Source organism: Gorilla gorilla, chromosome 17, assembly GCF_029281585.2.
Source record: "Gorilla gorilla gorilla isolate KB3781 chromosome 17, NHGRI_mGorGor1-v2.1_pri, whole genome shotgun sequence".
NCBI classification, from domain to species: domain Eukaryota; kingdom Metazoa; phylum Chordata; class Mammalia; order Primates; family Hominidae; genus Gorilla; species Gorilla gorilla.
In genome coordinates, this window is record NC_073241.2 from 109,554,378 (window position 1) to 109,577,422 (window position 23,045).

The window sequence follows — 23,045 nt, forward strand, 5'->3', positions numbered from 1 at the left end:
TTGGCCCCCAGGCCCACAGACTGCACCTCCTAAGACGCAGCCCTGAAGCCCCACCCCCATCCACAGACTGCGCCTCCCACCTGAGGCCCTGCCCACAGAGGCCCCATCCCCTGCCCACAGACTGCGCCTGCCACCTAAGGCCCTGCCCACTGAGGCCCCATGCCCTGCCCACAGACTGCGCCTCCCACCTAAGGCCCTGCCCACAGAGGCCCCATCCCCTGCCCACAGACTGCGCCTCCCACCTAAGGCCCTGCCCACAGAGGCCCCATCCCCTGCCCACAGACTGCACCTCCCACCTAAGGCCCTGCCCACTGAGGCCCCATCCCCTGCCCACAGACTGCGCCTCCCACCTAAGGCCCTTCTCCACCAAGGACCTGCCTCACACCCCCAGGGGCCTGCCTCCCATCTAAGGCCCCCACCCCAGGCCTACAGGTGAGAACAGTGAACAACTGCAGGTGATCAGAAACACAGACAGATTCCCACAGGAAATGCTCATCAAAATACTTATAAGTGTGACAAATGGAAACAGTAAGAGCATCAAACACATGAAAGCACATTTCCAGGTCGAGATATGATGAAACTAACAGAAGTGGGCCTTATTTTATTTTATTTTATTTTAGAAGACGGAGTCTCAGTCTGTCGCCCAGGCTGGAGTGCAGTGGCATGATCTTGGCTCACCATAACCTCCACCTCCTGGGTTCAAGCGATTCTCCTGCCTCAGCCTCCCAAGTAGCTGGGACTACAGGTGCACGCCACCACACCCGGCTAATTTTTTGTATTTTTAGTAGAGATGGGGTTTCACCATGTTGGCCAGGCTGGTCTTGCACTCCTGACCTTGTGACCCACCCACCTCGGCCTCCCAAAGTGCTGGGATTACAGGTGTGAGCCACCACACTTGGCCAGAAGTGGTATTTGAAAAGGATTTAAGGGCTCAAGGAAGCCTTTACAATATAGTAAATTTAAAAACACACACACAAAAACACAACACCGAATCTGCAGCGAGGTCCCAGTTAGGTCAGAAATTACCTTGGCACAACACAGAGCAGATGGGCAAGGCCCCTGGGCTGGGAATCCTGTCTGAGCCAGGAGCCCCCTCAGGCCAAGGAAGTCAGGACCTCTGGGCTGGGCCCAGGCAAGGTCATTTCAGAAAGTTCTAGCTCCTGCTCCTTGAGGATGTTCCTTGAACCAGAAGCATTCCCTGGAGCCAGCTGGAAATGCTCTACACCAGACCCGGAGTCCAAATCTGCACTCTCACGAGAGTCAGGGCTCATGTGCACATTAAAGGTTGCACAACTGACCTGTCTTCGTGCAGCTGATGGTTTGCTCGAGCCAGAAGTTAGACAGTAATCCACACATGCAAATATGTAATTGCAAACTCTGAGAGATGCAAATGAAGACTGTAAAACACAGGCCCTAATTTAAACTCAGTGAATAAGGAGTGGAAATAACTGGGTGAAGCATGAGGACAGACAGCATTTCATCCCATGGCACAATCAAAGGAGCCTGGACAGCCCCAGGAACGAGGAGGGCAGTGTGGGCGGCCAGGCAAACAGGACTGTGTGTGTCTGAGATGCTCCAGGGACGTGTTGACACAGGGAGTTGGCTCCAGGACGTGCTGGGGGCCTTCAGGTGTCTCCCACATTCCCCCACGCACCCAGGTGGGTCATAGGGTCACAGTGTCACCATTTCAGAGGAAGAAGACCCTCAAGTCTCACTGTCAGGGTGGGGTCACATGCCCAGCTCTAAACCATTCACTGGCAGGGGCTGAGACTCGCCTTAGACTGTCAGAGCCCCTGGCCTAGAGCAGGGTCTGTTGGGAGGGGATGGCGATGCTGGCCTACCATCCAAGCCCAGACGCATTCCAGCTGTAAAGGATCTCCCGCGTGTGCATGGCAAACATGAGCCGCCTCAGACCTTCAAGCCAGGGAGCACCCGTGCACATCTGTGCCCTGTGGGAAACTAAGAAACACAGAAAGAACTCCATGTAGGAAAAGAGAGTGCAACAGGTCTTAAAGAAACACAGGCGGTCATCCTAACGAGGAACCTGTTGGAACGTGGGACTCAGCAGTAGTTTGCTATAGAATGACTTCTTGGGCTGACACGTTGGGACGGTTTAAAATCGGGCCACACACCTATGAGTCAGATGAGGTGGAGCCGGGCGCCTGCCTAGGTGCTGTCCACCCAAGATCCAGAGTGATGATGGTACAGCCACTGGCACTCGCAGAACTGCCCAGACGAGCATCATGCCAGACTGTGCAGGGTGATGGCTAAACCCACTGTACCCTGTGGCCCCTCTGAGCACAGACAGTCCCTGCAGAGGGCCTGCCATTCTGGTTCATGCATGTGTTGTGGACCAACGCGCCCAGGACTGCTAAATGTAGGAGTGGGGGAGGGGTAGGAGTGGAGGACACAGAGGTCTATGAACATGGTCTCCGTCCAGAAGGGATTTACCATACAGGAGAGAAGTCAGAGTCTCTGCCAAGCTTTGTGTGCATGCTCTCTTTAATCCTGATGGCAATCCTAGGGAGGTGTCACTGTTCCCACTTTACAAACCAGGAGACTGAAACCTAGAGGGGTTCAATAACCTGCCCATAGTCACAAGGCTAGTAAATGAAGGACCTGAGGCTGAATTCAAAAAGGGAATTTGGAAAAGACCTAAAGAGCTACAATGATGGGAGAGAGAATTCCAAATGGAAGGTCAGGGACAAGGGGTGCCCTTTGTGAGAAGGAACACCCCAGGTGGGAGGGGATGCCCCTCATGGAGGGAATGGACAAGGATGGCCCATCAGCAAGGGAGTGGGATGAACGGGCCAGGGTTACTCCAGAAGCAACTAAGGGCTCAGGAGACTCTAGTGCTGAGAGGTAGGGCCAGGGGAAAGGTGCTGGGGGTTGGCCTGGGCCCAAGTGTGTGAGGCATGAGCACAGGCTGCTCATCTGTCCCTGCCTTCATAAGACTTTCCTGAAAGGTAAATTCACTTAGGCAGAAGCCTCGAACTCCAGCCTGTGGAAGAAAGTGGGGTCCCATTCCGATGTGAGCTCATGATACATGGAGGAATTAGGCAGTTCTGCATCCGAGCTGTGCTGCCCACTGGGAGCGGCTGAGGGGATGCAGGCTGGGTCACTGGAGTTGTGCAAATACAGACAGACAACATAGCAAAGCTGCAAAGAGCCAGGCTCTGAGTGGACACACCTGGGTTCCAATCCTCACCTGTACTGGCTGTGTAACTCCGGATAATTTATTAAACTTCTCTGATCCTGTTCCTCCTTCATAAAATAGATAAAAACATTCATCCCAGGGTTGTGGTGAGACTCTAATATGAACACATGTCCTGTGCTCAACATAGGCCCTGGTGAGCGAGTGAGACTCTAGCCAATGGGAGCAATTCACTCGCTCAACTTGCTCACCAAGCCGTTTGTTCTCCCCCAGGCCTAGAGACGGGTTCGGCATCTCACAGGCATCCACAGGGATGGCTGCCGAGCCCTTCTCAAAAACCCAAAGTTGCAAGCACAGTAAAGGCAGACCTCTTGCATGTATGGAATTATAATAGCACAGAATAGTAAGCCTGTTTTGGGCTCACACTGTGGGCCTGAGCTGCTGGCAGATTCAGCCTTCCTGCAGCTGAACCACAAGCCCTAATCTCTGAGTAGAAGCCACTGCGTTCCTACACTTGTCCCTTCACTGCTGGCAGGTGGCAGTTTTTCAGGGCATTTTTAAAAAATGAAATAACCTTTTAGTAATTCCAAGAGTGAAAAGCTGTGCTCATGAGTGTGACCAGAGCCAGCAGCTCTGGGTGGAGATAAAGAGTGGTAGGTTCTGCCCCCGCCCCCCAAAGCCACACAATTCAACAGGCCTCTGCTAGGTGGTGTCCACACCAGGGACTGGGGTGGGTGGGATGGGTCACCAGGAGTACTCTGACCTCCACTGCAGAAAGCCTACTGCGGGGCTGCTGAAGCAAGTGGATGAGGTGGCCAGGCCTGCAGTCCTGGGCCTGTGCTCCCTGCATGTATTAGTCTGTTTTCACGCTGCTGATAAAGACATACCCGAGACTGAGAAGAAAAAGAGATTTAATTGGACTTACAGCTCCACATGGCTGGGGAGGCCCCAGAATCATGGCGGGAGGAGAAAGGCGCTTCTTACATGGTGGCAGCAAGAAAAAAATGAGGAAGATATGAAAGTGGAAACCCCTGATAAAACCATCAGATCTCATGAGACTTATTCACTACCACGAGAACAATGTGGGGGAAACTGCCCCCGTGATTCAAATTATCTCCCACCAGGTCCCTCCCACAACACGTGGGAATTATGAGAGTACAATTCAAGATGAGATTTGGGTGAAGACACAGCCAAGCCATATCACTGCACCTGCCCCATCTCCACCAGACAGACCGGACACAAGGCCAAACACGCCCACACCAGCATTCATGGGCAGGATCAGAGGCTCAGGCAGCTGAGGAGAGGGTCTAAGATGCATGAGGGCATTTAGGAAGCAGCCCATCCCTGAGTGGTGTCCTTCCTACAACTCATGGGGCCACATCCCTGGGGAACTGCTACCAGCTCACGGTGCAGGACAGGTGAGTGTGGGCTCACAGGTAAACCCTCCTGAGGGACAGACCTCCTTGCACACAGGGACCTGGGGCTGCTCATCTCCTGAGGAGTGGAGTGGGGCCTCCTCAACAGTGAGGCCCTCAAGGGACAGACCTGCACGCATGCAGGGACCCCAGCTGCTCATCTCCTGAGGAGTGGAGTGGGGCTTCGTCAACATACCATTTATTTCAATTGCATCTCTCTGATGTCTGCTGCTCCTGTCCATGCAGACACACAGTGTCACCTTCCAGGCAAACTATCCTACCTCTGACAAAGGAGAACATTCATGCAAAGTTTTTAAACAAAACAAAGCCACCTGAGGAGGTACAGGATTTAACATTCAGCATCAATCACTCATGTGCCACCGCATAGCCGGTGACTGGAACCGGCGGGTCTCACACAGGACCCAGGAGGCCTGTCCCCACAGCTGGGCCTGCACTCCCTCTCATCCCTGCACCAGTACAGGTGCTGAAGGGCCCAAGGTGACTGCAGGCCATGGGGGTCAGTGCCACTTCCTCTCCCTCATGAAGGACCACTTTGAAGCCAGAGAAGTTTATTTTGTCCCAAGGAAACACCCCCTTATTATTGCAGACACCAGCAAGGCATGAGGTCAGGACTGTGGGTGGAAAGCCAGTCAGGGAGGCCCCTGAGCCATGGGACACAGGTGCTAACATTGCTTTTGTTTCCAAATCCTCTAGAACAGCTGACCACCTAAAAATGACAGCTGTAACAGCCCCAAACTCCTCTTTCACAGCCTTAACCAGGAACCTCAGGGGCCTCACACCCGCACCCAGATCCCCAGAAAGGGGCCTCTTGAGGGCTTATGCACAGGCGTACTGTCCATCCTGTCTCAGAAGCAAAGGCAAAAAGAGAGATCTCACACCTTAGAACTGACTGATTTATAACCCAGCTTTTGACAAGCGTACTGATGTGATAAGACAGAAAATAAATGCACCCACTCAGCAGGCAGGCTTTTAGGAGGAGCAGAGAGATTCACACAGCACTCTGACGGCCCTCAAGACACAAAGGCTTCATGAACACCCTCCCCTGAGTGTAGAAGGGATGAGCTGCCAACCAGGCAACCCAGGCACACCTCCCAGGCTGAAGGTGGAGTGGAAGCTCTTGGCCCTGCGGGTGTCCACAGCTCACCATGAGTGAAGCTGCTGTGAGGTCTTCATTCCACACGTCAAGTTCAGGCACGTTTTCCAAGAAAGATTGTCCAACTTTCATTGTACACAAAGGGCCCCAGCACAGCGATGTCCTGGACCTCTGGCACAGTGTCAGGCCTGTTCTCATCTCAGGTCCCAGCTTCTCCCACAACATCCAGCCCACCAGAGGGACCCCAGAGATTGATCAGCTGCGGTGTGAACTCAAGGAAAGCCAGGAAATGCGTAAGAACAGCCAATCAAACCACAGAATTCGAAGGGTTGTGAAAGCCCTTCACACATCAGCAGTAGGGACCTTAAATTCTGTAAGATAAAGGATCTTTTCTGATTTTGATTAATCAACAAATAGCTAATAAGTTGTGGTTCAAGGCCTCCAGGACCTACAACTGCCTCACCCCAAATCCAGACAGGGGTCACAGTCTCTGTGTACACCAGAGCCAGGAACAATCCCAATGCTGAGTCATAGGTAAGATCAATGACCGAGATCACCCCCATAGGGCAGACTTGCATCACTGAAAGCCAGTATTAGTGGGGCATGGTGGTGTGTACCTGTAGTCCCAGCTACTTGGGTGGGAGTCTGAGACAGGAGGATCACTCAAGCCCAGGTGGCCGAGGCTGCCATGAGCCGTGATTGCATCACTGCACTCCAGCTTGGGCAACAGAACAAGACCTCATCTCATAAATAAAGCCATCATCCTAAGTGGCTAAAGGTCATCAGCATGAGTGTCCATGTGAGTAGTCAAAACAGCAAGCATGTTATGTGCTAAAGAGAAGCATGTGCATGTGGCCACTAGAGGACATGGGCCAGAACATCTGCTGGGAACAGCCCCCACCTCCATCAGCAGGACACACCTAAGCTGCGGTTCATTCACACAATGGAATACTAAGTCTCCATCAGAAATAAGGTCTACTGATACATACAACACAGACGGATCGTGCAGACATGACACTGAACTAGAGAAGACAGACAGTGCTCAACCTAATAATAAAAAACTGGTCTGGCTCTAGCCAAGATGGCCGAATAGGAACAGCTCCAGTCTACAGCTCCCGGCATGAGCGACGCAGAAGACGAATGATTGCTGCATTTCCAACTGAGGTACCGGGTTCATCTCACTGGGGCTTCTCAGACAGTGGGTGCAGGACAGTGGGTGCAGCGCACCGAGTGTGAGCGGAAGCAGGGCGAGGCATCGCCTGACCCGGGAAGTGCAAGGTGTCAGGGAATTCCCTTTCCTGGCCAAGGAAAGGGGTGACAGACGGCACCTGGAAAATCGGGTCACTCCCACCCTAATACTGCACTTTTCCGATGGTCTTAGCAGACGGCACACCAGGAGATTATATCCCGCACATGGCTCGGAGGGTCCTACGCCCACGGAGTCTTGCTGATTGCTAGCACAGCAGTCTGAGATCAAACTGCAAGGCGGCAGTGAGGCTGGGGGAGGGGCACCCGCCATTGCCAAGGCTTGAGTAGGTAAACAAAGCGGCCGGGAAGCTCGAACTGGGTGGAGCCCACCGCAGCTCAAGGAGGCCTGCCTGCCTCTGCAGACTCCACCTCTGGGGGCAGGGCACAGACAAACAAAAAGACAGCAGAAACCTCTGCAGACTTAAATGTCCCTGTCTGACAGCTTTGAAGAGAGCAGTGGTTCTCCTAGCACGCAGCCGGAGATCTGAGAATGGTCAGACTGCCTCCTCAAGTGGGTCCCTGACCCCTAAGTAGCCTAACTGGGAGGCAACCCCAGAGGGGCACACAGCCGGGTACCCCTCTGAGACAAAACTTCCAGAAGAACAATCAGGCAGCTACATTTGCTGTTCACCAATAATCGCTGTTCTGTAGCCCCTGCTGCTGATACCCAGGCAAACAGGGTCTGGAGTGGACCTCCGGCAAACTCCAACAGACCTGCAGCTGAGAGTCCTGACTGTTAGAAGGAAAACTAACAAACAGAAAGGACATCCACACCAAAACCCCATCTGTACGTCACCATCATCAAAGACCAAAGGTAGATAAAACCACAAAGATGGGGAAAAAACAGAGCAGAAAAACTGAAAATTCTAAAAATCAGAGCACCTCTCCTCCTCCAAAGGAACGCAGCTCCTCACCAGCAATGGAACAAAGCTGGATGGAGAATGACTTTGACGAGTTGAGAGAAGAAGGCTTCAGACGATCAAACTTCTCCAAGCTAAAGGAGGAAGTTCGAACCCATGGCAAAGAAGTTAAAAACCTTGAAAAAAGATTAGACGAATGGCTAACTAGAATAACCAATGCAGAGAAGTCCTTAAAGGACCTGACGGAGCTGAAAACCATGGCATGAGAACTACATGACGAATGTACAAGCCTCAGTAGCCGATTCAATCAACTGGAAGAAAGGGTATCAGTGATGGAAGATCAAATGAATGAAATGAAGTGAGAAGAGAAGTTTAGAGAAAAATGAATAAAAAGAAACAAACAAAGCCTCCAAGAAATATGAGACTATGTGAAAAGACCAAATCAATGTCTGATTGGTGTACCTGAAAGTGACGGGGAGAATGGAACCAAGTTGGAAAACACTCTGCAGGATATTATACAGTAGAACTTCCCCAATCGAGCAAGGCAGGCCAACATTCAAATTCAGGAAATACAGAGAACGCCACAAAGATACTCCTCGAGAAGAGCAACTCCAAGACACATAATCGTCAGATTCACCAAAGTTGAAATGAAGGAAAAAATGTTAAGGGCAGCCAGAGAGAAAGGTCGGGTTACCCACAAAGGGAAGCCCATCAGACTAACAGCGGATCTCTCGGCAGAAACTCTACAAGCCAGAAGATAGTGGTGGCCAATATTCAACATTCTTAAAGAAAAGAATTTTCAACCCAGAATTTCATATTCGGCCAAACTGAGCTTCATAAGTGAAGGAGAAATAAAATCCTTTACAGACAAGCAAATGCTGAGAGATTTTGTCACCACCAGGCCTGCCCTAAAAGAGCTCCTGAAGGAAGCGCTAAACATGGAAAGGAACAACTGGTATCAGCCACTGCGAAAACATGCCAAATTGTAAAGACCATTGAGGCTAGGAATAAACTGCATTAACTAACGAGCAAAATAACCAGCTAACATCATAATGGCAGGATCAAATTCACACATAACAATATTAACCTTAAATGTAAATGGGCTAAATGCTCCAATTAAAAGACACAGACTGGCAAATTGGGTAAAGAGTCAAGACCCATCAGTGTGCTGTATTCAGGAAACCCATCTCATGTGCAGAGACACACATAGGCTCAAAATAAAGGGATGGAGGAAGATCTACCAAGCAAATGGAAAACAAAAAAAGGCAGGGGTTGCAATCCTAGTCTCTGATAAAACAGACTTTAAACCAACAAAGATCAAAAGAGACAAAGAAGGCCATTACAGAATGGTAAAGGGATCAATTCAACAAGAAGAGCTAACTATCCTAAATATATATGCACCCAATACAGGAGCACCCAGATTCATAAAGCAAGTCCTTAGAGACCTATAAAGAGACTTAGACTCCCACACAATAATAATGGGAGACTTTAACACCCCACTGTCAACATTAGACAGATCAACGAGACAGAAAATTAACAAGGATATCCAGGAATTGAACTCAGTTCTGCACCAAGCAGACCTAATAGAAATCTACAGAACTCTCCACCCCAAATCAACAGAATATACATTCTTCTCACCACCACAGCACACCTATTCCAAAATTGACCACATAGTTGGAAGTAAAGCACTCCTCAGCAAATGTAAAAGAACAGAAATTATAACAAACTGTCTCTCAGACCACTGTGCAATCAAACTAGAACTCAGGATTAAGAAACTCACTCAAAACCACTCAACTACGTGGAAACTGAACAACCTGCTCCTGAATGACTACTGGGTACATAACAAAATGAAGGCAGAAATAAAGATGTTCTTTGAAACCAATGAGAACAAAGACACAACATTACCAGAATCTCTGGGACACATTCAAAGCAGTGTGTAGAGGGAAATTTATAGCACTAAATGCCCACAGGAGAAAGCAGGAAAGATCTAAAATTGATACCCTAACATCACAATTAAAAGAACTAGAGAAGCAAGAGCAAACACATTCAAAAGCTAGCAGAAGGCAAGAAAGAACTAAGATCAGAGCAGAACTGAAGGAGATAGAGACACAAAAAACCCTTCAAAAAAATCAATGAATCCAGGAGCTGGTTTTTTGAAAAGATCAACAAAATTGATAGACCGCTAGCAAGACTAATAAAGAGAGAAGAATCAAATAGAAGCAATAAAAAATGATCAAGGGAATCTCGCCACCGATCCCACAGAAATACAAACTACCGTCAGAGAATACTATAAACACCTCTACACAAACTAGAAAATCTAGAAGAAATGGATAAATTCCTTGACACATACACCCTCCCAAGACTAAACCAGGAAGAAGTTGAATCTCTGAATAGACCAATAACAGGCTGTGAAATTGAGGCAATAATTAATAGCTTACCAACCAAAAAAAGTCCAGGCCCAGATGGATTCACAGCCGAATTCTACCAGAGGTACAAGGAGGAGCTGGTACCATTCCTTCTGAAACTATTCCAATCAATAGAAAAAGAGGGAATCCTCCCTAACTCATTTTATGAGGCCAGCATCATCCTGATACCAAAGCCTGGCAGAGACACAACCAAAAAAGAGAATTTTAGACCAATATCGCTGATGAACATCTATGCAAAAACCCTCAATAAAATACTGGCAAACCGAATCCAGCAGCACATCAAAAAGCTTATCCACCACGATCAATTGGGTTTCATCCCTGGGATGCAAGGCTGGTTCAACAAATGCAAATCAATAAACGTAATCCAGCATATAAACAGAACCAACGACAAAAACCACATGATTATCTCAACAGATGCAGAAAAGGCCTTTGACAAAATTCAACAACGCTTCATGCTAAAAACTCTCAATAAATTAGGTATTGATGGGACGTATCTCAAAATAATAAGAGCTATCTATGACAAACCCACAGCCAATATCATACTGAATGGGCCAAACCTGGAAGCATTCCCTTTGAAAACCGGCACAAGACAGGGATGCCCTCCCTCACCACTCCTATTCAACATAGTGTTGGAAGTTCTGGCCAGGGCAATCAGGCAGGAGAAAGAAATAAAGGGTATTCAATTAGGAAAAGAGGAAGTCAAATTGTCCCTGTTTGCAGATGACATGATTGCATATCTAGAAAACCCCATCGTCTCAGCCCAAAATCTCCTTAAGCTGATAAGCAACTTCAGCAAAGTCTCAGGGTACAAAATCAATGTGCAAAAATCACAAGCATTTTTATACACCAATAACAAACAGAGAACCAAATCATGAGTGAACTCCCATTCACAATTACTTCAAAGACAATAAAACACCTAAGAAACCAACTTACAAGGGATGTGAAGGAACTTTTTCAAGGAGAACTACAAACCACTGCTCAATGAAATAAAAGAGGATACAAACAAATGGAAGAACATTCCATGCTCATGGGTAGGAAGAATCAATATTGTGAAAATGGCCATATTGCCCAAGGTAATTTACAGATTCAATGCCATCCCCATCAAGCTACCAATGACTTTCTGCACAGAATTGGAAAAAACTACTTTAAAGTTCATATGGAACCAAAAAAGAGCCCGCATTGCCAAGTCAATCCTAAGCCAAAAGAACAAAGCTGGAGGCATCACGCTACCTGACTTCAAACTACACTACAAGGCTACAGTAACCAAAACAGCATGGTACTGGTACCAAAACAGAGAGATAGATCAATGGAACACAACAGAGCCCTCAGAAATAATGCCACATATCTACAAGTATCTGATCTTTGACAAACCTGACAAAAACAAGAAATGGGGAAAGGATTCCCTATTTAATAAATGGTGCTGGGAAAACTGGCTAGCCTTATGTAGAAAGCTGAAACTGGATCCCTTCCTTACACCTTATACAAAAATTAATTCAAGATGGATTAAAGACTTAAATGTTAGACCTAAAACCATAAAAACCCTGGAAGAAAACCTAGGCAATACCATTCAGGACATAGGCATGGGCAAGGACTTCATGTCTAAAACACCAAAAGCAATGGCAACAAAAGCCAAAATTCGCAAATGGGATCTAATTAAACTAAAGAACTTCTGCACAGCAAAAGAAACACCATCAGAGTGAACAGGCAACCTACAGAATGGGAGAAAATTTTTGCAATCTATCCATCTGACAAAGGGCTAATATCCAGAATCTACAAAGAACTCAAACAAATTTACAAGAAAAAAAGAAACAACCCCATCAACAAGTGGGCAAAGGATATGAACAGACACTTCTCAAAAGAAGACATTTATGTAGCCAACAGACACATGAAAAAATGTTCATCATCACTGGCCATCAGAGAAATGCAAATCAAAACCACTATGAGATACCATCTCACACCAGTTAGAACGGCAATCATTAAAAAGTCAGGAAACAACAGGTGCTGGAGAGGATGTGGAGAAATAGGAGCACTTTTACACTGTTGGTGGGACTGTAAACTAGTTCAACCATTGTGGAAGTCAGTGTGGTGATTCCTCAGGGATCTAGAACTAGAAATACCATTCGACCCAGCCATCCCATTACTGGGTATATACCCAAAGGATTATAAATCATGCTGCTATAAAGACACATGCACACATATGTTTATTGCGGCACTATTCACAATAGCGAAGACTTGGAACCAACCCAAATGTCCAACAATGATAGACTGGATTAAGAAAATGTGGCACATATACACCATGGAATACTATGCAGCCATAAAAAATGATGAGTTCGTGTCCTTTGTAGGGACATGGATGAAGCTGGAAACCATCATTCTCAGCAAACTATCGCAAGCACAAAAAACCAAACACTGCATGTTCTCACTCATAGGTGGGAATTGAACAATGAGAACACATGGACACAGGAAGGGGAACATCACACACTGGAGCCTGTTGTGGGGTGTGGGGAGGGGGTAGGGATAGCATTAGGAGATATACCTAATGTTAAATGATGAGTTAATGGGTGCAGCACACCAACATGGCACATGTATACCTATGTAACAAACCTGCACGTTGTGCACAAGTACCCTAAAACTTAAAGTATAATAAAAAAAACTATTTTTTTAACCAAAAGTAAAAAAAATAAAAATAAAAATAAAAAACTGGTCTGGCGATAGAGACCCTAATAGTGGTTACCTTGGGGGTAGGTACTCACTAGAAAAGGGCATGAAGGAACCTTCCTGGACGCTGGAATGTTCTGCATCTTGACCACCAAGCCATACACTTAAGATGAGTGTATTTCACTGTAATACACTCACTGAACACAGCAGACACTGTCGTTGGGCTAAGGGGGTCTGGGACAGCTTCCTGAACAGGCAGTGATTTGAGCCCTGAGGCAGGAAGGCAAGGCTGAACTTCCACTGGCAAGAGTAGGAAAGGATCGGCTTGCTGGGAGGCCACAGAATCGGGGGCGGGCGGGGGAAGTGGGAGGTGACAGATAAACTAGTAGTTTCACGTAGGCCACGTGGGAGGGCCTCGGTGCCCAGGCTGAAAGCATCCTGCACTACAGTGGTTTTCAAACTTTTTAATCAGCGAAAGCCTTTTCTTCCCCCAAGTAAAATGCTACACATGTATCTCAAAACCAAGCAGATCCGCTCTGGTTGGGGCTGGGGAGTGGAGCCCTCCCCTCTTAGACTCCTCTGCCACTGTCTATGAAGTATGGGATGAGTGACTGATGTGAAGGGAGAATAAGGGAGAGGTGGGGCAGGGGCCAGGGTGCAGGAGAGCTCGTCCTTAGACCCCAGGAACATGGGAGCAGCAGGGAGAAGAGGGGGTCGAAGGTACCTGATGACACAGCTGTACCAGAAGTGCCCTGGTCCAGCCACCCCATTCCCAGTGGGCTGGTCCTTGGAGCACCCGAGTGTGCCCAGCAAGAGGAAGTGTGTAGGGCTGATGGTCTACAACAGGGGTACCCTGGGCCACAGTGGAAGAAGAATCATCATCTTGGGCCACAGATAAAATGCACTAATGACAGCTGATGAGCTAAAAAAAAAAAAATTACCAAAAAAAAAAATCTCATAAAGTTTTAGGAAAGCTTATGAGTTTGTGTTGGGCCACGTTATTCAAAGCCATCCTGTTCCACATGTGGCCCATAGGCCATGGATTGGACAAGCTTGGTCTACAAGGAAGGGGCACAAGCACCCCTGGAGCTGCTGAGCTGGCAACAAGCAGGTTCCTGGCCTATCTCTGAGCACCGAGAAACTCAGGAGGTGCCAACAGCAACAGAAATAGCTATGTGGGCTTTTAATTTCCAAAGTACCTCACCTTCTCCCCTCACCTACAGCACTAGTGCCACTTACCTTCACAGGATACAGAGGGCAAGGCCACTGACGCCTCTCAGGGATGCCCCGGCAATGAGCCAACTGGCAAATCAATGTATCAATACATTTTAATTGGTAAAGAAAAGAAGCTTATTTGGCTCACAGTTCTGCAGACTGTACAAGAAGCATGGTGCCAGTATGTTTCTGGGGAGGGCTTCTGGCTGCTTCTACTCACAGTGGAAGGTGGCAGGAGAGCCGGCAGGTGCAGAGATCATGTGGCAAGAGAGGAGGCAACGGGGGAGGAGCCAGGCTCTTGGTAACAACCAGCTCTTGCTAGAACTCATAGAGCAAGAACTCACTCATTACCATGAGGATGGCACCAAGCCATTCACGAGGGATCCACCTCCACGACCCAAACACTTCTGTTTAGGCTGTACCTCCAATATCAGGGACCAAATTTCAACATGAGGTTTCGATGGTCAAATATCTAAGCTATAACATTCTCCCTGTCCCCACAAATCTCATGTCCTTATTACACTGCAAAATATAATCATCCCTTCTCAATAGTTCCCAAAAGTCCTTACTTGTTCCAGCATCAGCTCAAAAGTACAAGTAGTTGTCCCTTTCCTCAAAAAGTAATTTTCTAAATTTGCTTAATGGACCATTTCTGAACCAGCAGCTGTCAGGAAAACCCACTTGTTTTTCATCTGAATTCGACCCAAGGAACACTGATTGTGTCCCTAATATAAACAAGGCACTGCTCTTCCCACCTCCAATGCTGAGCTCTTCCTTACACAGCACGCCATTGAGAAACGCAGCTAGGGTTCTGAACTGGCCTCTGAAAACGTGGGGAGGATTAAAGAGCCCCAAATAAGGACAAGTGGGGACTGGACCCTACCTGCTTCTGGGAGCTATGGAGACCTGGCCCAGAATCTCAAACCACCTCACACAGGCATCACTGTTGCCGATGCAGAGACTATCAGAGCAATTTCAGGGGAGACTCAGCACACTGACTGGTCTTGCTGGGTGGTGGGATGACTGGGCTGCACCGGAAACCTCCGATTTCAAGGAGACGTGAGGCTGTGGATCTGGTGATAGCTTGATTATCAAGACAAACGACACTCCACCTCACCCAAATCTGCCCACTTACCTGACCGAACCTTCACTGGTGTTTTTAAGGCAGGGATGTTGTACGTTTTACCCCAGCACATGCCCTATGCCTGCCACAAAGTAGTTGCTCAGTAAATGAGTAAACAAATGTATGGATGAGATCAGACTGAAAGAATAGCTACTGAATAGAGGACTTCCCGTGAGGCCATGCAGCAAGAACCTTCTACAGCAATGCAAGAAAAATGAAACTTCTCCCCACAAAACACAAGACTAACCCTCCCAGCTGTTTCTTGCAAGCTCCAGATTCAGACAGCTGAGGGAGTCTCTCACCCTATGCACGGTGAGCTGGGAATGTGTGCACCTGTGTCCTGGTTTGTATTTCATGGCTTATTGGATCCTGAGAGGGGCGTGAGCCCTCTTCCAGCAGCCACGGACAACCGGTGGTTCCCATTCTAGACTTTGGAGCTAGACTATCTGGGTTCCAACCCCACTTATGAGCTTTATGACCTTCGGCAGGTCAGTGAAGCACCCTGTGACTCAGTTTCCTCTTCATCTGTATAGTGGGTGTGATAAAGGAACCCACGTTACAGGATTGTGATGGGCATTAGTGAACTATCTGCAATTGCAATGTATTTAGGATGGTCCCTGGCACATATATGCACATATATTGGAGGGGCATTAAGTAAATCTTATTAATACTTCAGAACACAACCTCTCTGCACAGCAGGCAACGTCCAGCCTGGGGGACTCGGGGCAGGGCCGCAGGGTGTGTGTTGGGAAGACGCTGGGGGCTACACAGGAGCATCTACCTCCCATGGATCCCCAGGGTCATGGTGCAGTAGAAATTTGCCCAGAGGAAGTGGATTTGACATGTAAGCAGCCAGGTGAACACATCTAACCACCTGGGAGGCTCTGCTGCCGTCATGCCAGGCTCCCTTCTTGCTGCCTCTAAAGGTCATGGAGACCCCTTTATGGGAAAAGATCAGGATGCCTCTCCCCTTTGTACTAATTCTGGACATGATTCACAAACGCCAGAGCTTCTGAGACCTTGAATGGCTGCATCTCCCAATCCCTGATATTCCTTCACTTCCCTAAAATTAGGGCCTTCTATCTGAAATGCCATGGGTCCTAGGAAAGGGCTCTACCCCCTGGCTAGCTGGGGTGCCCACCTGGAAGGCCATCAGAGTCTCCCAGGCCACAGACCTACAAGAAATTGGCAGCCTCCAGGGGCAGTGACGCCATCAGTGCCCCCCAGGCTGACTCTGCACTTGGGTTCCTGGTAAGTCTCCCTAAGATGTGACTTCCCAAACCAAGTCACTGAACCTGTTTAAGCACAGACATGCACAAATACAACAAAACTAAAGTCTTAAAAGGGTGTAGCTGACACACACAGGTGAGTCAAACCATGTCCAGGCAATTCTTAACTGGCCCACAGGAGGCAAGTGTCAGCCACCCAATGGGGAGGCCTGGCCTCAGCTCCATCCCACCGGCTGTCGCACATCACACAGCTGGAAGGGCATGTTCCTGCAGCACCATGGCAGCCAACGGCCTCAGCCAGCAGTAAGATCTTGGGGACCAGAGGAGATATGCTAACACAAAACACTGCACACCTGGCTGTCCCCAGGAGAACCTGGCCAGCCAGTGCATCAGCCAGCCCACCAACAGGCTCCTCATACCCTTGTCATCCTGGAGGGCCCACGTTTAATGCCTGGGGGGCAAGGTCACAACACTCTCAGAGCCAGTCACCCTCAGCACCATCTGCACTGATTGGAAACATTGCGAACAAGAAGCTCCCATAACTTATTAACTCCCAAGAAAACTAACAGAGAAAAAGGATTCAGGACAAAACCAGGCAGTTGAAAATAAATACACAAATAGCCAATAAATACGAAAATTTCAACTCTCTAATAACTTAAGAGATACAAATTAAAACAATGGGATACCATTTCACTCATCTAATTGGGAAAGAATGAGAAAATGCCCAGCGCTAGAAGGAGGAAAGAAGAAAGGGATGGGGAGAAAGAAACAGATGAACGAATAGATATGAAACAGCATCTATAAATTGGTAAAATAAACTTTCCAGAAGAAAAGTAGAAATACGCACTCAAAGCCTGTAAAAGTATGTGCCTTTCCCAGGTGATGTCACTTCCGGGAATTTGTTCTAAAGATCAGTAAGAATTTTGCATTGGTTTAATATAATCAATAATCTTTACATATTTTATATGTGTATATTCTATATATAATCTTTATATAAAGACTTAAAGATATTATTTACAGCACTGTTTACTACGGAAAAAATTGGGGTTAACTTAAGATACTGGTTAGTCATGGTTTAGACATGAGCAGGAATATGACGCAGTCTTTTCTGTCGTCTAAAAATATTACTGACATGAAAAAACACTCGCAATACATGATAAGTTAGAGGGGAAGCTGGCTACACCATGACATGCCTATTTGACCCAAATTCTGTAACACAAGAGTGCGTGCATCATACATGCACACAAAAGACCAGAAGGCCAGAGGCAACATTTAACAGTGGCTCACCTTTGGACAGGAGAGCTACCAATGGTGTTGGCCCTTCTTTGTGCTTGGCTGTGGTTTCTAAATTTCCTACAATGACAAGGTGTTAGCTTAGAATCCAAAAAAGCCCCAACATTATTTAATCAGGAAGCACAAATGGGATGAAAACCTTCTCCCTCAGGTATAATTAACACGACAGACAATCTGTGCCGAACATAACTGTGGCACCAGCATCATGACAAGTGCCAATAAGATGACCAGAAACACCAAGAAGGGGTCGGACAGAGAAAGTTTGGTCTGGCACTGGCATCCAGAATGACTTTGTAGAAGAGGGAGCTGTCTAAGAAGGTCCTCAGGATAGGGCAGGTTCTCAGAGAAAGCATTTCAGGTAGGGGAAGCCACAAACTAGGGACACACAGGCCAAAGAAAGCATGGGCCGAGGGCATGAGCAGTGGGCCATCTGTGCTCAAGTCTGAAGGAACTCAGGGCTCTGGGCTGAGCACACTGCTGGGAGGGGGGATAAGCTGTGTTTCTCTGGATTTTTCAAGCTTATGCGGACGACAGTGGAATTGACGAAATACTGACGTAGGTAAAGGCGTTGCTAAGTTCATAGTGGCACCGTGTTGCTTGCCGTCTTCTCCTCATATGAACATTCATCTCCATTTACCGCCCCCTGTAAACCCCTTCCGATCCCAGCACTGGCTTTTCTATTGCATTCTAAGGTGGCCAAGGACTCTTGCTCTCCTCCACGTGAAATACCCTAACCCTCTGCGTAGCTCCTCCCTCCCCACGGCAGGTCCTGTAGGAGAGGCCAAAGTCAAAGCTAACTGGGAAAAGGGTGGTCCCATGAACAGAACTAGGGAATCGGAAGTACATACTGCTGCTGGTTTGGTGAGGAACAGATGAATCACTGGAATTAAGGTAAAAATGTTTGGAGAAGTATAAGGGGCTGCAAAATGAGGAAAAGCCAACAGGTCAAGATCAAGATCATATGGCCCCTTGCGCACACACACCAGGATCCTGTCCCGAAGCACTGGGGACTGACCATCTGTGGCAAATGGTGAATGACAAAAATTCTGAGAGAACCTAAGGCAGTTTTCCAACCCAATATCTTAAAATGCCAAAGAATTCTGACCTGCAGTATTTAACTCAAAGCGCTCTTGTATTCAATGCATTTCATCTTGATAGGTAAGCAGAAAAGGTATCATGCCCATTTTACAGATGAAATAACCGATGCTTGGAAAAGTTAAATAACTTGCCCAAAAGCTCACAAATGCAGTAGGTGGCAGAACCCAGGCTGGACTTAGCTCCCCAGACACCATTTTCCCCACAAACCAAACAAACCATGGTGTTATGGTGCTACATTGAGGTTGTCATAAGGCTTTGCTGTTATTTTGACGACAGCGGCTCCCTATGGAGATAGATGCCACAGTAACAAATATTAACCATAAAGTGGGTAAGTGGGAAGCTGTGCACAGAAGGAAGAGCCACACGGACCCTCTGGACAAGCAGTAAGTTCAGCCCCATCATGGTGGGGAGGGCACAACAGCAAGTCCAGTAAGGCCCAGGTCAGTGTGGCCCTTCCAAGGACACCCCAGTTCAACCAAAACTCTGGCGCTGCCACTCACCTCCAGACAAGCATCTGCTGCATCTGAACTTGAATCCATGCTTGGGGCGTAAGGCAGCACTCCTTCTTTGCCAAGTGGAGCTGGCAGAAGCAGGCAGGCTGAAATCCCAGGGAAGGCAGAGGCAGCCTCTGTAGTGCCAGCAGCCCAGGACTGCAGGATGAGGCCTCGTGAGGGCATGTCCTCCAGACCTACCCTGTGCCTGGTTGAGGCCTCTGATTCTCTGGAGCTATGTGTGTGAGGAGGCAGCCACCCTCTGCAGAGGGCAAATGAGCACAGAAGTGAGTCTTTAACGTTCATGTTAACCAACCAGTCCTCCCTGGTTAAAGAGCTGCTGTGAAGGGCAGCAGGAAGGATCCTAGGATGAAAGGGGGAAACTGCTCTGCACCTTGATTGTGTTGGTGGTCACACCACCGCACAGACCTAGGCGTACACGAATGAGTGTGTTACGCTGCTGAGACCCGCTAAGGTCTGTGTCCAGGATAGGACAGTGTGCTAGTCACACGAGATGCCACCATCAGGGAGGCTGAGCAAAGGCTCAGAGGCTGAGAACACAGACCTCTATATTCCCTCTCACAGCTACTTGTGAATGTACAATAATCTCAAAATAAAAAGTTAAATAAGATTACACACCACACGTGCTTATTGTCTACCGTACTAGGTAGTGCAGCTCCAGAGAGCTGTGTTCCCACTGAGCTAAAGAAACCTCCCGCCCATGCTTGTGGGCTCTTCCCCTCACCTAACCCACAGCTGGCACACTTGATTTGGGGGAGCTGGGGGCACTTCTGTGCTCCAGAGAAGATGGGTGTGGGGCCGAGGTCATGGGGCAAGGGTAAGGACAGGATCTTATGATAAATGAGGGATTCATTAAAAGACCGTGTACCCCTAAGCAGGGAAGGATCCTGCAACTCACTGTAGCAGGCTGGAGAGGCAGCCATGCTGTTGCTGGGACACCTCCCCGCCTCAATCCTCTGCAGACACCCTGGAAATCCCACTCCAAAGGTCAGAGCAGCACAGCGAGAGGGGCTGTTAGACTTGCCTCCCCAAAGACAGGGGAGGGAACACCCGCCCTGCGCCCAAGATAGGCACACAGTTGGGGGTGCGGGCTCCCACTCCGCCGTTAGGAGCCTTTCCCACAACTCTGAGAACCGGGGTGCGAAGAAAGAAAGGGCGAAAGGGCCGCTCAACTCCCAGAGTAGCCGGCGAAAGACTCGAGGGGCCCCCTCCCGCAGGACCCCGAACAACTGCAGCACCTCCTCAGCCCGCGGGGTCCACCAAGGAGACCCTCACAAACAATAGCATCTGCGGCGAAGGAACCACCCCCGCAAAGGGCAGAAGCGCCAGATCCTACCAGCCAATTACCCAGACGCGCATCGCGACCCGCAAGTTCGGGCACGCTCCGCCCGGACGCAGGCAGCGGGAGGGGCCGGGCACGCCCGTGGGGGTGGTCTGGGTACGGGTCTGATCCGGGGGCGCGCTCGGGAGGGGTCTGGGTCTGAGCCGGGGGCGCGCCCGGGGGAGTGGGCTGGGTCTCGGGCGGGGGCGCGTCCGGAGGTGGGGTAGTCTGGGGTGGGGGCGCGCCCGTGGGGGTGGGGTGCGGTGTCTGGCCCGGGGACGCGCCCGGGGAGGCGTGGTCTGGGTCTGGGCCGGGGGAGAGCCGGGTGCGTGCTCTGGGTCTGCGCCGGGGAGCGCGCCTGGTGCCTAGATGTTTGGTACCGAGCGGGTGGGGGACGCCGGGCTCGGAGCCGGCGGCAAGTCTCCTCCTGGCAGGTAACAAGCCTCCTTTGCAGCCTTGAAGACGCCTTGGCCAGGGCCATCCCACGGCCCGGGCCCCCAGAGCCCCCCCACGGCCCCGAATCCGAGCAGCCCCTGGCCCTCAACTCGCCCCGGAAAGGCCGCCCTCCCCTCCAATGTGTGGCGCGCCCCGATCGCCTCTCACTCGTGGAACAAAAGAGCAGCTCTCGCGGAGCGGGTCCAGAGTCTGCACGGACTGTCCGATGGCCCTCGGCCCTCTGAGCGCCGCGGCTGCCGGGCTTTGTGTCCGCGCGGGGGGCGGGAAGGACGGCCGGGGTCCCCAGTGCGCGTCCCGCGGAGCGGCGCGCGGCGCCCGAACTCGAAAGTTGTCGCCGGCGCCTGTCGCCTCCACGCCGCCCCAGTCCCCCTCCGCGGGGCGCCCCATTCATTAGCCAGGAGACTGGGCGCAGGGCCGCCGGGGCGGGCGGGGGGCTTACCTTGCTCTTGACTTCCACTGCGCTGCAATCGTAGAATCGCAAGGTCTGAGACTTGTGAAAACTCCGGTTCATGGTTTCGGCCCCGGTCAGCCTCGCCGTCGCCCTCGCTCCTCAGGGGCCGCAGAAAGACTCCCGGGGGCGGCGCCCCCAGGCCCCGGCCCCGGCCCCGGCCCCGGCCCGCGCTCGCTTGGCCGGCGGGCTGCTCCCGGTGCTGCGGGCCCGAGCTGGGCTGGCCGCGCGCCTCAGGGACTCCAGGGGCCGCGCGCGGGAGGAGCGCGGGGGACGCCGGCGCGCACCGCCCCACCTCCCGGCGCCCGCGCCCGCGCCCCGCCCCCGAGCCCCGGAGGACCCGCCCATATCCCCGCCCACAGCCCCGCCCCGCGCTCCGGAGGACCCGCCACACCACGCCCCCACGCTGCAGCTCCGCGTCGGATCGCCAGTGGGTGCGCGCCCTCTCGTCCACAATCCCAGAGCCTGGGGAAAGGAGCATCGCGGCCAGCCCAAGGCGTCTCGTTTTGATTGCCTCCACCGAGCAACCTAGGATAGGGGTTGATTTTTGCCATTGTTTTGGGTAATATTCAAGTGAAGAATGCTAACGAGAACCACTGGAGACCTGATCCCAAAAGGCATCACCTGTCAGTACTAATTGTCAAGTTGCTGATGGCCTGGGAGAAGGGTTTTATCAAATAGGCTTAGAGCAGCCTGGCCAATACGGTGAAACACTATCTCTACTAAAAATACAAAATTAGCCGGGTGTGGTGGGGGGGTGCCTGTAATCCCAGCTACTGGGGAGGCTGAGACAGGAGAATCGCTTGAACCCAGGAGGCGGAGGCTGCAGTGAGCCGAGATCGCATCACTGTACTCCAGCCTGGGAGACAGAGCGAGACTCCGTCTCAAAAAATAAAAAATAAAAATAAAGGCATAGAGGGCTTTATTAGATAGCCTATCTCTAGGGAGAGGATCAGAAGCACCTGCCTGATGCGAAAGGAGACTTTTTCTAAGGCAGCTAGAAAAAGAACCTGTTAAGACAAAGAATCAATTACTAGCAGCATCAATGAATATTTACCAATGAAGAGGCCTCTGAAACGGGCTTGCTGAAACCAAAGATACAATCCTTGCCCTTGAGGAATTTGTGATGAAGTTCGGAAGACAAGACAGTTTTTTAAAAATCACTGTGAAGTATACTATGAATTGTAATCTACAAGCCATATAATTATAAATCTCACCATACATTCATTGCAAAAGAAACCTGCAGAATATAAAGAAGTGAAAAAACCTGTAAAAATTGCCTGTAGTCATGCTACTCAGCAATCAACTGTATTAACCTTTGGTGTATTTTATTTTCACTTATTTTTCTGCATATATATTTGTATATTTTACAAAGTTGTGACCATGCTGTTTATCTCGTTTTACAACTTGCACTTTTCACTTTGTGCTATATAATGAACTTTTTTTCTTCTAAAAACAGGATCTTGCTATGTCGC

The 23,045-nt window shown here is 49.7% G+C and overlaps 1 protein-coding gene across 1 annotated transcript in view; it reads right to left on the bottom strand.

Moving 5' to 3' along the window:
- The window catches only part of PARD6G (par-6 family cell polarity regulator gamma), a 95,702-nt gene extending 73,897 nt beyond the window's left edge, over positions 1 to 21,805 (bottom strand). Inside the window, exon 1 of the mRNA XM_019014244.4 lies at positions 21,562 to 21,805. Within this exon, the coding sequence (XP_018869789.1) occupies positions 21,562 to 21,633 (72 nt within the window). The 5' untranslated portion in view covers positions 21,634 to 21,805. The remainder of the gene's footprint in view (positions 1 to 21,561) is intronic.
- Positions 21,806 to 23,045: the final 1,240 nt, after the last annotated feature.